This window comes from Hordeum vulgare, chromosome 5H, assembly GCF_904849725.1.
Source record: "Hordeum vulgare subsp. vulgare chromosome 5H, MorexV3_pseudomolecules_assembly, whole genome shotgun sequence".
Classification (NCBI taxonomy): domain Eukaryota; kingdom Viridiplantae; phylum Streptophyta; class Magnoliopsida; order Poales; family Poaceae; genus Hordeum; species Hordeum vulgare.
Window position 1 is genome coordinate 522,504,970 of NC_058522.1, and position 15,047 is coordinate 522,520,016.

At 47.0% G+C, this 15,047-nt stretch overlaps 1 protein-coding gene across 2 annotated transcripts; it reads right to left on the minus strand.

Annotated features, from left to right (window-relative positions):
* Window positions 1–5,750: 5,750 nt before the first annotated feature.
* Window positions 5,751–10,389, minus strand: LOC123452134 (serine/threonine-protein kinase STY13-like). 2 transcript variants are annotated; one of them, XM_045128725.1, is made up of 7 exons: window positions 9,807–10,389; window positions 9,387–9,701; window positions 7,381–7,502; window positions 6,978–7,180; window positions 6,718–6,892; window positions 6,487–6,621; window positions 5,751–6,375 (listed from the first exon to the last, which is right to left on the minus strand). In XM_045128725.1, exons 2-7 carry the CDS (start codon window positions 9,664–9,666, stop codon window positions 6,169–6,171), a joined length of 1,122 nt encoding a protein of 373 aa, XP_044984660.1. In that variant the 5' UTR covers window positions 9,667–9,701; window positions 9,807–10,389; the 3' UTR covers window positions 5,751–6,168. The 2 variants fall into 2 exon arrangements, with proteins under 2 accessions (XP_044984660.1, XP_044984661.1); XM_045128726.1 differs by having other exon boundaries at window positions 9,913–10,371.
* Between the last annotated feature and the right edge of the window lie 4,658 nt (window positions 10,390–15,047).

Here is a 15,047-nt window from a genome sequence, read left to right on the forward strand (position 1 = left end):
GCCCGGTGAGTGGGGGTGGGGTGGCTCCCCCCTTTCCATGTCTTCCGGTCCTTAGTCTCCGCGTGGGTCACCTTCTTCCTGACTCATGGGGGCTGCTGTGGTGCTGCGGGAGGCGGTGCTAGATCCGGTTGCTTCTCAGCCGGTTCCGGCTTATCTGCGGCTGCCGGCGACGAGGGTTAGCGGTGGCGCGGCGTGGGTTTGCGGTGGCGCGGCGTGGGTTTGCGGTGGCTCCCGCGTTTTCTCGACGCAACGGCTTTGTGGGAGGTGTGCGGGCTAGCGGAGGTGTGACGCGTGGTGGTGTGGTGTTGGGCGATGATGCTCCGGGCGAAAGCTTGCTGGCCGGCGGCGCGACCTCCGTGGACGTCGTTACACCTCTTTGGAGGCGTCGTCGAGGAGTCCATCCCCTGCACACCCTCGGTTCAAGGACTTCGGGGTGAAAACCTAAAGTCGTGTCGGGCTGGGCGTCGGCGTCAGCATCGTCGCTTCCCCCCTTTGGGGCGTCGTCTTGAAGGTCATGGGATCCGGTTTCCGCTCTTCATGGGCTAGACGCTCACGGCCTGCAGTCGGCAGGTGCCCGACTGGCTGTGTGGAGGTTTTGGCGTCGTGACTTGTGTGGCGACGACGATGGTGGCAAGTTGTGCAGGGTTGTGGCTGGTCTTTGTTCCTCGACAGTCGGGCTACTCCTGAGCGTGAAGTCGGAGCTGCGGCGTTGTGGGGCGACACGGCGCCAACTATGCCAGGTGATGGGCATTTCGGACTCTGTCGGCGCCAGACGTGCCCCTATTCCCCCGTGATGCTCGCCATCAAGGTCGGAGCAGCCTCGTCTTCGTCGTCACCGACCGATTTTTGGCTTTGGCCAACATGGTTTTCGCGTGTCGCTCGTTCGGAGGGGCCTTGACGGGTCGTCCGTGCTAAAGTCGGAGTCACTTTGCTTGGGGAGAGGTGACACGATGACATTGTTGGCAATCTTGACGGTTTCATCGCCTCGGTGATGTGTGTGGGTCTTGTAGGTGTCACGTCGGCCAGGGTGCCCTTCTCGTTGGGCGTGTTGTAACGGTTTTGGCCCAGTTTTCCATAAATTAACTGGGCAACTCTCTTCTGCTTTTTTAAGAAATTGAGATCCCCATGGGCCGAGTTTCAAAAAAAAAGATATGTGCCCTTGCGAACCACTCGCTATTGATATATTGGGCATCGACCGGCTCACAAATCTGAAGTCTAAGAGCGTCTATATTCGGACCCTTCTCGAAGTCCGGGCAGGCCGCCCGATCATTACCCGGTCATAAAAAATTGATCCACACGAGCCTCTTAAACCAGCTTCAAACGTCTGAACTGACTGACATCCTCAATTTGCAACCCAAATATGAGGTGGATATGGGGGAATCCAGGCACGCCCTCCACGTCGGACCCGACAGCCCGACCCTACCGCAAATTGCACCAAATCCACCCCCATAACTGCCGGACCCAGTTCCTATTTCCCTTTCTTCTTCCTCAGCGCGTCGTCCGTCTCACAGCTCGGCTGCCGCGCGCGCCCCGTTGCCTAGTAGCCTGTGCCACCCCAGCCACTTGGTGAAAGGGATCATTTCTCCCGACCTCTCCGCACAGGACATCGTCGTCGGACCGAAAAACACCGTGGTACGTCTGACAACTCTCTGGTTGTGCCTTGCGCCGAGTGTGTTCGACAGAATGTCTGACCGGATTTGTTGGTCAAATTTTTAGGGGAAACGATGGATTCAGATGCTTCGTCCGGCGAGGAGTATGGATAGACACACCTTGATCAACTGATTCAAGATGCGTTCTTCGATTCATCAGATTGGAACGAAGAAGTGGACATGAATATGCTCATGAACATGCAAGAGGAAATGGACAGGAAAGTGGAGCACATTCTTAATTTCAAGGGCTCAATCAAAGGGAGAAGAGTCATCAATCGGGATAGGGTATCTGGAGAAAAGCTACTGCAAAAGGATTACTTTAATACGGATTCAATTTTCCCGGCTGATACATTTTTTTCGTCGTCGTTTTCGCATGCGAAAACCATTGTTCTTACGCATTATGGATGCAGTGGAGGCACACGATGATTACTTGAAGCTCACAAGGGATTGCAGCGGTCAACTCTCTTTCTCTGTCAAGCAGAAATGTACGACTACTATGAGGATGCTTGCACTTGGTACTATGGTTGGTGTTGTTGGTGAGATGGTTAGGATGGGGAGAACACATGCCTAAAAAGTACTGTCAGGTTTGCCCATGTTGTGGTGAAGGTGTTTGAAGCAGAGTACCTGAGAGAGCCAAATGCACTGGACACGGAGAAGTTGTTGGCAATTGGAGAGTCTAAGGGTTTCCAGAAATGCTCGGATCAATCGATTGCATGCATTGGCAATGGAAAAACTGCCACAAAGGTTTGCGAGGAATGTACCAAGGTCACACAAAAGAGGTCACCATCATACTAGAGTCGGTGGCATCACATGAGTTATGCCTTTGGAATGTCAGGTCCTCACAACGACATCAACGTGCTTCAACGATCTCCGGTGTTCAGGAGGCTTTGCAACGGGGAATAACCTCTGTGCAACTACACCGACAACGATCGAGACTACAACATGTGATACTATCTTGCCGATGGCATATATCCTCAGTGGGCTGCATTTGTGAAAACCACATCCGAACCACACGGAATAAAACAAAAGCACTTCGCAACATTGCAGGAATCAACTAGGAATGATGTGGAGAGGGCTTTTGGAGTGTTGCAAGCGCGTTGGGAATTGTTCGTGGGGCTACAATGATGTGGAAACAAGAAACTTTATGACAGGTGATGACAAGTTGTGTTATTTTGCACAATATGATCGTCGATGATGAGGGTGATGGTGTAGCCCAAACCAACGATTTTCAAACGCCTGGAATACAAGTTGAAATCCCTGAAGATCAAGATGCAATGCAGCTTATGAATTTTCTGCACGTGCATCAGAATCTCTGAGATCATCACATATGCACACACAACTACTCAATCATTTGGCGGACCATATGTGGACCCATAGTGGAAATCAAAGAGCAGATGATTGATCGTGCATTTCAAATAAAATTTATGTAAACCCTTTTTTATGTTCGGTATTAGCATTTATTTTACGTGTGATGTTTATTATCGGATGATCTACGTGCATGACTTTGTATGCATTTAAGAGTCCGAATATGAGGTATGGGGATGCACGGAGCGAAATATGAGGGGGCGTCAGGGTGCGTCCACGGGCGTTTGAGAGACCGGATTTGAGGGGTCCATCTGTAGATGCTCTAAGAACATCTACAACCAAACATTGCAAATATGACTCCCTAAACGTCTGTGGATTGCCCGGTCAATGACTGAGCGTGTTCCCTATTTGTCCGTTTACGCAGCTACACTCCTTGTTTTCTTCATCATATGTCCGATCATCTGCACGTGATTGATGAAGAGGAAGAAAGAAAAAGAAAGAAATGAATAAAGAAAAGAAAAAAAAACTGATCCAGGATGGGGTCGCGTCATAAGTAACAGACTGACCCAACACGCACGGACGCGTCAGCAAACCCTTATATCCTTCGTATATTTAAAATGAATATAAGAATTTACGAACGTACAATGGATGATTTGAGGGACGTGGATGTAGATGCTCTAAACACAGCACCCGCAGCCCCCCTCCCCACCCAGAGAACGCTACAAGGGCATGGACCATGCATGTGTGATTGCAATTTGTGTATGGATACGTGCGATGAAGGCAAAGATAAACTGGGAATGTGTGTAGTGTGCTCGCTGACCTGACCTGACCTGACGGGTACGTGCACTACGAGTGGCCCGCGTGGGCGCACGCCTCCCGCCATCTCATCCAGACGATCCGTGCCGGTACCGCGCTCCTTCCCCGGCTGAAACCGCCGCGTTTTACACGCGAGACGACAGCTCGATTTACAGGCGGTACCCGGCGAATATCTACGAGTGCTTGCTTCTCTGGAAAACCACAAAGTCCCACCAAAGTGTGTGTTTCTAGTGTCGAGCTCACATACACATGGATGAACAGTAGTACAAAAAAAAGGTTGTGAAAATCTGGTTTTTTTCTGAAACAAATATTGCTTAGTTCTCTCCCTGCGCGTAAATTCTCGTGTTGATTCGCATTCGTGGATGTGTGGTGAAAAGAAAGACCCAGATCAGTGCTCCAAAATGCTTCAAAAAACTGTCTATCTGGAACATCGAGTTTTCTTTGCCCGGTCCTTCACGGATGTTATTTCATCACTAAATTTTACTCCCTCCATTTTTAAATATATTTTTTTAAAAAATTATTAAAGAACTACATACGAAACAAAATGAATGATTTTACATTTAAAATGTATCTATATACATCTATATGTAGTCCTCTACTAAAATCTTTAAAAATATCTATACCTATTAATAAAAAAAAAGGTATTCTTAGTCCGGCATGCTATTTTATAGAAAAACCCCTCATGTTGTTGACATTAAACTCGCAATACATATCAATTGTTTTTAAAAATACTCATATCTTCTAAACTGTAACTTCAAATTTAACATTTTATATATGGAATTTAATTAGAAAACTATGTAGAATATGAATATGATGTTATTTTACCCGTTAACCATTAAAAAAGTACTATCTTGGATGCAATCCTAATCAATAATGCATTATCTCTCTTTCTTTCATACCAGTATTGATCCGGATTGTGGATGAACATCTCAGCAAAATTAGGATTGGAGATAAAATTAAGGATCACTTATCCGTTTCTTTGTACTTATTAAATCAACATGCAAGCCGTGTTTAAAAGATCCGTGGAATCTTGAACTGCATTTTTATAGTATAAGATGATCTTTGTTGGAGTCGTAGCTACAAATAGTCAGATTATAAACCTTTTTTTTTAATTAAGAACGTGTGTTATTCTTTTCTTTCGTTGCAACGCACGGGCCCTTTTGCTAGTATATATTTAGAAACAGAGGGAGTACATGAGGTTAAAACACTCATCAGTGTTTATCTAAAAAAGCAGATTTATTCACACGTCCCAAAGTCACATCGCTTTTTCATCACTAAGACTCTAGGAGTAAGGCGTGGCAAGCAATTGGTACTAGCATGATGCATATGGACGGGACAAAGAAATCTTGCGACTAGGACGGCATCCAGTCCAATCACAACACCTGTGCTGTGATTTCCTTGGCGTCTGCGCAAAGAGCTCCACCAGTCCAGGACGAAACAGATGAGCCGCACGCTCGCTGCGCCGTCTATCTTTAGGAGGAGACATCAAGGCCTAGCTTTTGGTTCCATGGACCTCATCTCATCTCCCATCCACAGTCACAAGCCACAGCCCCAGCGAATGTTAAAAGCCTTTTAGTTTGGTTTTAGGCGGCAAAAGGCGTGCGCAGGCTGCTATCAGCCACTAAAACTCATTCTGCAAACAAAGTAGACAGTGATCCGGCTCTTGCTTTAAATTCAACTTTCCCGCCGAGAAGCGGTCTCCAGTATACGTATGGAGTGCCCTCCTTCAATTTTTTACTACGTGTAAATTAAAAAGGATCATCACAGTCAGCGTCACTTTTTTTTCCCTTACCGTCTCCCTAAAGAAACATTACCGGCAATGCCGTTGCTTGCGACGATAATAAATAAATTCAGCTGGTGTCATTCATTTGCAATGCAAGATCTGAAACCACATGAGCAGAGAAATAGACAACCAGCAACATCCAACTTTGTCCTGTGGTGTATGTACATATATATCACATATGCTCTCACACAAGTATATTTATGTATGTATGCACTTTATTGTACTGTACTCATCAATTCAGGTCGGGTATAGTATACACAGCGAGAAAGGTTTCAAAAACATGTACCGGTATCCAAGACATGCCTCCCCAAATCGACGCGGGAAGGCGGCAGCGGCTCCAAGAATGGGAGAGAGAGAGACCTTTATGTGTGACCTCGGTTATACAATACACCATATACTATTACAGAAACAACATCAGACTGCTATAGGAAGGAAGTGTGCTGACCAGTGATCATCTGAGAACTGCGACAAACACAACACAACTCCGTGGAAACGGCAAGGCGACTATGGAGGGCTGCAAGCAGCGTCTGCACAAGCGACAGCGGGGAGCAAGCTGTGGAGCTCCCGTCGAGTGGGAATGCATAGCCAAAGGGAGAAGAGTGCTGTGCAAAGCGTCTACGGGCCACGGGCCCTGGTGAAACATAAGCATCCGGACGACTGGCCATCCGGTATCATACCGCCGCCTTTGCTCGTGTCGAGGGCCTCCATGAGCTGCACCACCTCGTCCATGTCAGGGCGTTTATCAGGGTTTCCATCCCAGCACTTGCGCATAATGTTCGCAAACGCACTTGGGCAGCAACGGGGTATGTCTGGCCGCAAGTTCTGTCCACAAAATGAGTAGTAATTATATTTGATGTACGTGTTCTGCCCGGATCATATGATACAAGGAAGGGAAATGGCATGACAGGAGTATATCCAGGACACACGACAAACCTGGTGAACAACAGCAGAAGAGACATCGGCAAAACTTAGGTCTGGGTATGGCATGTCACAGCAATAGATTTCCCACAAGCAAATGCCAAAACTATAAACATCACATTTTCTGTTGTATGGTTTACCATCAAGAACCTGTAAATGCATACAAGGAAGAACATCAAGTTGTGTTTTAAGTGGGACGCCATTTTCTTAAGGAAGAAACTTAAAACGGATCAGTCTAATGAATACCTCTGGGGCCATGTAACCAAGCGTGCCGGTCGCACCAGTCATATCCTTCGGATTCTGAGCCTCAACACGTGCAACACCGAAATCAGCAATCTTAAGGTTACGCTGTGTATCAAGCAGCATATTTTCAGTTTTCACATCACGATGTACTATCTTTCTGGAGTGTAGATAGCTCAGTCTGCAAAGGGAAGTGTCAGATTATTACTTTTTGCATTCAGACAGAAATAATGCATAGCGGTGATTTGAGCTTAAGTGCTTATTACCCTCTGGACAGATCCAATGCAAGCTGAACCACAACTTTGTAGGCAAGCTTCCGCCGTCTGTTCTTTATCAGGTACTGTTTCAAAGTGCCACCAGCGAGATATTCTACCACAACACAACATGCTCTAGCCGGCAAGTTGGCACGCGCACCATTGTCATTAACTGGTATCTTGAGGTCAGTGGTCCCCATAGACGCACCAACAAACTGCAGAAGAGATTACAAACATATAGTTCAGTAATCAATACTTCTCAAATTGCCCTAGAGTAGTGAGCATGATACCAGTTACAAATTTTAATCCTGAATTAGAAGTTAATACTCAATGAACTATCAGCTTCATTACAAGAACAAATATAACATATGAACGGCAGGATTGATGGAAGCTATGTATGATTAGAAATATTCACCTTCGTAACGTTAGGATGGCTGAGCTTATGCCAAACAGCAACCTCCTGCTTAAATGATGTTCGTAAAGCAGTAGTTTCGGCTTCTGTGGCAAAACCATCTTCTCCCCAATCCAACAGCTTCACTGCAAATAGTACAATGAAATTAATAGGGTTCTCGTATACTGCGTAACATTGTGAACAAACCAATCCAAATTCCCAAAATAATGAAGTGGCACATTCATCACACATTTCAAGTAAAAACTGAATATTTAGTGATATAAAATTACCCTGTTTTGAAATCACCAATAAGAATAGTTATAATCATGTAAAGTTTGAAAGATGCTACTGCTGGAATATGTGCACTGTAAATTCAAACATGTCAATCATATGAAGCTAGTTGAAAGAATAAACGAACAACATACAGGCATGCATCTAACTGAAGTGCTCGATGGAACAAAGTCTTCACTTTTTATTTTGTAGAAACCTATAGAACTTAGGAAACTGAAGTAGGTCACAAGAAGATAAGCTTGGAAAGTAAGTCCAAACAGACGCACAAAGCAGCACAAATAAGCTTCAGATAGCATTCCATTAGTTATAGAGACATATATCCACTATTGAGCAGGCTGCAGAAATGTTTGCGAGCATATGCAAAATTCAGCACGGAAGAATAAATGTTCATTTGCAAAGGGCTGAAATGAAACTGGTTGATGGAAATATGATAAATTAGTGGAAATTTAAATAAATCAAGGTTGATACAATGCTAATTAGCAGGAAACCAATTTAGAGTGACATGTGAAATGAGGACTGCTGCCCAGAGATAAAAACCTCAAATGGACTCAAGAGTAAATGTCCAGAAATGTGGTCAGGGAAAGGAAGACCTTGCTGAAGGAGGAAAAAAGATGACACTATCTTGAAATTATTCACGAGCAAGAGCATCAATCTGGGCACACAAATATGCGAAGACCAAAAAAGCAGATGCATACATGGTACTGTCTTCTAAATAATGGTCAACAGCTAACAGACAGTCACCCAATTCTTTAGTGAAACAGCCCTTCACATGTTGACACTTTTTTAAATTCAGAAAAATATATATATAGATGTGTAGAGTAACAATATAAGCATGTAATTGTTTGGTACTCCCTCCGTAAACTAATATAAGAGCGTTTAGATCACTAAAAGAAAGGAGAATGTTCGACTAAGTTAAACTTACTAAATACCTATGTATGTATTTGTCTGAATCCAACTATAAGAGATTCCTTCAAAAGTACAAGTGCAAAGCTTCTTGCATGCACGACAGATTGGCCATCTAGCAAATTTTGCTCCTACCTCGTACAGTGTCTAGAAGCAAAACTCAACTGTTTGCTAGTTATGTGAATACCCGATGTAAGGAAGGTAAAATATTTACATAAGAATAAAACCTTAACCTACATAATTCAGATGCAGCTTCTCGGTACAAGAAAAGAAGATAAGCAAAACCGGAGGAGCACAAAAATACACTAGGCATGCATTTTGATGCGTGTTTAATCAAAACACGCGGGCCAAATTATTGCCAAAATACTAAGCATTGTGTGGCGCTGGCGCATGAAGTTGAAGGATTAATTAACAGGGCACACACGGATAACTGTCAAACTGCTAGACACCACGCTTTGCTAAACAACTATGGTTTAAGGCGCCCAGTTCGAAATTAGGATGGGTTTAAAAGAGCATGCTACTGGATTCAACACTCCTAATCTCAAAACCTGTACCTACTGGAAGTTCTGCAACATTGGGGAAGGAGTGAACACAATCGACAAAAATCAACATGTATCACTCATCTCATACAAAGGATGAAAGTAACTAATTATCCTGAAACCTGCAAACTCGTGCTTGCTTGTATCAACAAGTACATGTCATGACCTACACATATGTGTTTTGAACCCCCTATAATCATGTGTGTAATTCAACCCGACGTATGAATACATAGAAGGGCCTAGCACCATGTATAAATAAATAAAGAAGAATCAAACAACATGAGTTGAGCTGATTACCTGCGACTTGCTGGCCATCATAGGTGCCGCGGTAGACGGTCCCATATGTCCCCTGAGCGATGACGTGCCGGATCTCCAGCTTAGCAAGGTCAATCTCCCAGTCCGCCTTAGGTCCCAGTGACTTGATGTTGGACTTGCTCCATTTCTTGTTGAGCTGTTGCTCCAGCTGGATGTCGAGGCTGGTGAGATCGATCTTGTCGGCTCGCACATAGTCGCTGCTCCCCAAGCTCCCGGTCCTCTTGAATTTCACCTCAGGCAGATCACCGGCGCTGGACGCCATCTTTGCACGCGGCCAAAAGTAGAAGTCTTGAGGAACTGCGCCGCAAGCCCAACAACCAGGGATTCAGCAACCAAAAATCCTTATCGGGGGCGGGGAATCGGTGCGTCGCAGAGCATAATCGGGGAGCAGCAGATACGAACCAAGAACCGCCGCCTTGGCAGCAGAGGTGGAGCTGACGGGAGGGGGGCGCGGATCTGGCAAGCGGTGGAAAGGAAGCGAAGGGCGGGCGGGAGAAGAGCTGCTCACCGCGGCGGGGCTGTGGCGAAGGGTTGGAAGTTGGGACGGAACTCGCTGGAAAAGGCCGGCCGCCGCAAGCTTTGACCGGGGCGGGAGGAAGCTGGGTGGGAAAACGGCGAGGCGAGGAAGCAGAGACCGTATCGAATCCGGTCAAAGAAATCCCCAAGAACACAGGTACGGGGGCGCCTCAACCAACAAAATAACTAAACTAGGAAGGAAGCGGGCGGCGGAGGTTGGGCGGGGGCGAGGCGGCGGAGGTGGCGAGGAGATGAGGATGGGGGCCTCCGGTCGGACCGAGGCGGCGAGGTCGCGGGTGTTGACGAAGGGGGGGAGAGCTGAAGCGTGGTGACGACGGAGCGGATTTGTTTACTGCTGTGCTGTGGCCACCGGCTGCTGCTGCTGCCTGGCGCCTGGGCAGCTCCGCCTTTGGGCCGGCTCGTCGGTTGTGCTGGAACGTGGAATATGCCCGTGCTATACTGTGCTGCTGGCTCGCGTGATGTGCAAGCCCGAGCTCCAAAGTAGAATGTTCAATGGCGTCCCCGTGTGCTAAATTTCCAAAGTAGAATGTTCCGGGTCCGGGCACGTAGTAGGCTCACCGGATGGTCGATGGTTAAGTTTCAACTTGGAAAGCTACTCCCTCCTTACCAAAACGTAGGCTTTTCTTTTGCCTAAAGTCATCATAATCGAGATTCTGAATCGGACCGAATCTTCGTCGGTAGAATTGTGAGTCCTAGAATCATAAGTGTTAATACAGTAGAAACTTACATTTTATAAGCAAAATCATAGAATAAGAGGGGCTAGTTTCGATCATAAGATCGTAAGATTTTAAGATTTGAGTCATGATTCTTACAACTCTGATTTTACGTATGGCATAAAATTGTCTTACAATTTAAGACGAAGAAAATAGTACTACTCTTCTCTTTAGTCAGCTGAATTGTAAGATCAAGATTTTTTTTCTCTGGTCTTTCTTTTGCAGGGTGTCTCTGATCGGTTCTGCATATACGCGAACCCTCAAGTCTGTCCGATGCTCTTAGGATGATGTTGATGTATTTTTATGAGGGGTTCAAGTATGACATAGAAAACATCTAGCTTCTTTCAGAAACGGGGTCAGTTTGGATCGTAAGGTCATAAAATTTTAAGACTTGAGTTGTGATTCTAACAACTTTAATTTTGCGTATGGCATAACAATGTCTTACATTTTAAGACATAGACAATAATACTACTCTTCTTTTAGTCAACTGAGCCGTAGGGTCAAGATTTTCTCTGGGTTTTTTTTGCAGGGTCGCTTTGATCGGTTCTGTATATACGCAAACCCTCAAGTCTGTGTGGTGTTCATAGGATGATGTTGATATATTTTTATGCGGAGTTCAAGATTGACATAGGAAACATGTAGCTTCTTTCAGAAAAGAGAAAAATACTAACTTTCAAACAAATTTAAGTGAAGAATGAGAGTGCAATTATTTCTATAAAATCTATACGCCACAGTATTTTAAAAGATAAAAGTGAAGTATTAGAGCAACTACTTAGCAAAGACGGAATATATGAGTGTTGTGTCGATGATGGTGGCGCAAACACTGTGAAGGTTGCGGAGCCCGCGCAGTGACGGAGCTGCGAGACGGATGACGCGGAGGAAAAAGAAGAGAGGAGAGAGCAAATGGATCTGATAGGTTGAATGGATGAATTTAGTGTAATTTACGGCGGGTCAGGTTGTCGGATCTGACGTGACAAATGCGTCTGGGCATCTTTATCCGTCTCATATTTAAACTGAATACGAGGGGTGCCGATCAGTCTCAACATTTAAGGTATGTTTAAAGCGACTATCGAGAATTTTCTCTTTGTGATCTATCAATAATTCAAAGGTCTATCCCATCATTTGAGACGGATTTAAGAGATCGGTTCATTGATGCTCTAGTAGAGCTATATGGGCGCACGTCTATAGTCTAGTTCAGACCGTAGGTTGGCTTTTGCCTCGTCCGATCCGTACGGGAGGGCAAACAATGGCAGCCTAGACGAGCTCAAACTTGACAAAAAGGTAGTAGCATCTCTTTTTTACAGACTAATTTAGTACCTGAATGTCAACTAAATATCTACTAGCTGAATTTTAATTATGTCTTATTCACCTTTTATAATCATTGAATGTAATATTAAAAGATGTGCGTGTATTAACGTAAATTGTACTACTTTGTACTCCCTCGGTACCTAAATATAAGTCTTTTAAGATATTTTACTAGGGGCGTGTTTGGTTTCTTGCATAGCTTCACGCTGCATCGTATGCACCATCCTGGCCGAGTCAAGCCTGGCTAAGCCGATGCAAAAAATAATTGAGATGTATGTTTGGTTGTGTGCATACCGTGGAGCAGGCCAATGTGAGAAGTTGTTTGTTAAACTGTATGAGAAAGCACATACACGCCTCCCCATCCGATGCGATCCCTGCAAAGCACACGCCGGCGGGGCAGCGGGAGCATGGATGCCCGGCGATGCATGGAGAAAGAGGGATTTCCTCCCGGCGGCGCGCAAGAGGGATCTCCTCCCGGCGGCGACGCAAGAGGGAGCTCCTCCCGGCGGCGCGCAAGAGGGATCTCCTCCCGGCGGCGGCACAAGAGGGAGCTCCTCCCGGCGGCGCAAGAGGGAGCTCCTCCCGACGGCGCAAGAGGGAGCTCCTCCCGACGGCGCAAGAGGGAGCTCCTCCCGACGGCGGCGCGGGACGGAGCTCGGACTGACGGCGGCGGCGCGGGACGGAGCTCGGACTGACGGCGGCGGCGCAGGACGGGGCTCAGACTGACGGTGGCGGCGCAGGACGGAGCTCGGACTGACGACGGCGGCGCAGGACGGAGCTCGGACCGACGACGCAAGAGGGAGCTCGGACCGGTGGAGGACGTGAGTGCAGGCACGAGATTGCATCAACGCTACGCCCGATTCTCGCGTTCCTCTCAGCCTGGCTGAGAGGGCTGTTTTTGCATCAGCCGGGCCAGGCTGAGGGGCCCGTGCAGGAAACCAAACAGATCGAATTTTGTATGCCCGATGCGACCCAGGTGCGAGCCACCCAACCAAACACGTCCTAGGTGTCTACATACGAAGCAAAATAAATGAATCTATACTCTAAAGTATGTCTATATACATCCGTATGTAATTCATTAGTTGAAACTCTAGAAAGACTTATATTTAGGAACGGAGGGAGTATATATTTTTGTTTATCAGATGAATGAGATTACATTATATCTCAAAGTAGATGAGTTATAGGCACTCCTTCAAATTTACCGTCCCCGCATCAATATAAATTACCATAAAACTGTGTAACCACACGAGGCCCCGTGCGTTGCGGCGAAAACTTCGTTAAAAAATATATGGATAAGTGGCAGAACGCTATAATTAATGCAAAAATAAATATAAAACTTTCTTACATGACTTAATTCCTTAGGAAAAATAATGTATAAGGTGATATATTTTGCATGAAGGGATTAATGGAAAAAGTATATTATAACTCCATGCATGGCTTGATGATGTGACATTGTTGCATGGAAACGAAAATTAGCTAGTTGGTTGTAGCTATATAAGAATAGAGGATTTAGGGGGTGTTTCTTTACAGGGACTTTTTGCTGTAGGGACTAAAAAAAGTCTCTTTTAGTCCCATGTGAAAGAAACATGAGGGACTTTTAGGGACTAAAAGGGGGTATTTGGGACTAAAGGAAGAAGTCCCTATGGGAGGGACTTTTTGGGACTTTTTTGATACTTTTTATAATAGCGCCCCTACTTTTAGCATGTCATTTAATAACTTCTAGTACATTATTAGGGGTAACATGGTCTTTTTGCATATCATTTAATGACCTTTAGTCCCTGTTTAGTCCCCGGAAAGAAACGGGTAGGGACTAGAGACTTTTTAGTTGGGACTAAAAAAGTCCTAGGACTTCTTAAAGAAATAGGGCATTATCATCCTCACATCAATACAAATACAGAAAAAAAGATTCCCCCGCTTTGTATTACAAAGCAACCAACCGATACATCCAGCTTGCTAGGGCCACATCACAAGAAAGCCCAAACGAAAAATAAAATAAAGAAAAGAAATAAATGCCGACACCGGCAGATTGACTAGGAGAAGAAGACCGACAACTGATGCACCTGTCGGAGAAGTACCACTGGATACCAGCAGTCTGAAGCGTCGCGCACCAAACAACACCTCCAAAAAGGAATGTGACGATGTCACCGCTGTTGTCCGGACAAGTCCTAGGGTTTCCCCGGTACACGGAGGTTTGTGGAGGAGGGGGTATCCCCGACGCCCTTCAGGAAGGCCGGCGGCGCTCGCAGGCGTCACCGCGTCGGTGCCGGGCATGCCGGCATGGACTTCCCTCGATCCACAACCACCACCACCATCCCACACACTTCGCCGTGCACCACCCAATCAACCGCCCACCAGTATGTGCCAGCACGATTACCGGACCACCCTCGCCGTCTCACTGGAGCTGCCAACATGAGGCCTGGAGGAGAGAAGGAAACAACGGCCACGGAAACGGCCACCACTAGACCGAAGGGAGGGGGCAACCTCCACCGCCAATGCGGAGCCGACCGAACGCGACGACGAGGATTTGCCAAGCCCTATGGCCCGGCCGGGCCCACTTGGGCCCGGACAGTACCTGTCCCCGCGCTGCAGCTCGCCGGCCGACATGGTAAGCATCGCCGCAGAACGCCCCCGCCTCACCCCACCAGGGAGCGGAACCGTCGAGCACGGAGCAATCAGCCCGCCCCAAACCCAGATGGGGCCCAAACGGCCCCCCTGGCGGGCGCCGCCGGCCGCTAGCACCACCGCCCCGCCGTGGTCGTGTCGCCGCGTCGAGAACCACCGTGGCACCGCCTCCAACGGGCCACACTGCCGCCGACCGAAGCGCACCGCCGCCAACCACCACCGCCCGAGCAGGGACACCGCACGCGTGGGGAAGGGCAGACCCGCCGCCGCCAGCACCATGCAGGCAGGGCCTCGCGGACTGGGAAGGGGATGGAGAGGGGAGGAGCGCTGGGAGGAGGGGGGAGGAGCCCCCGGCCTCCTCGCTCGGGGAGGCGACGCGGGGGAGGAGCCAAAGAAAGATGATCCACACAGATGTATAAAAGAGCGTACGTGGAGTTATTTGCCGATGTGAAAGTGGAGCTCACAT

Bases quoted from the DNA above. Each gene is read 5' to 3' on its own strand.
- LOC123452134 (XM_045128725.1), bottom strand. From the start codon at position 9,666: ATGGCGTCCAGCGCCGGTGATCTGCCTGAGGTGAAATTCAAGAGGACC. The intron at 7,503-9,386 runs GTAATCAGCTCA...TACTATTTGCAG, and splicing joins TGATGGCCAGCAAGTCGCAG to TGAAGCTGTTGGATTGGGGA. The intron at 6,622-6,717 runs GTATTCATTAGA...ATGCATTTACAG, and splicing joins TTGGTTACATGGCCCCAGAG to GTTCTTGATGGTAAACCATA.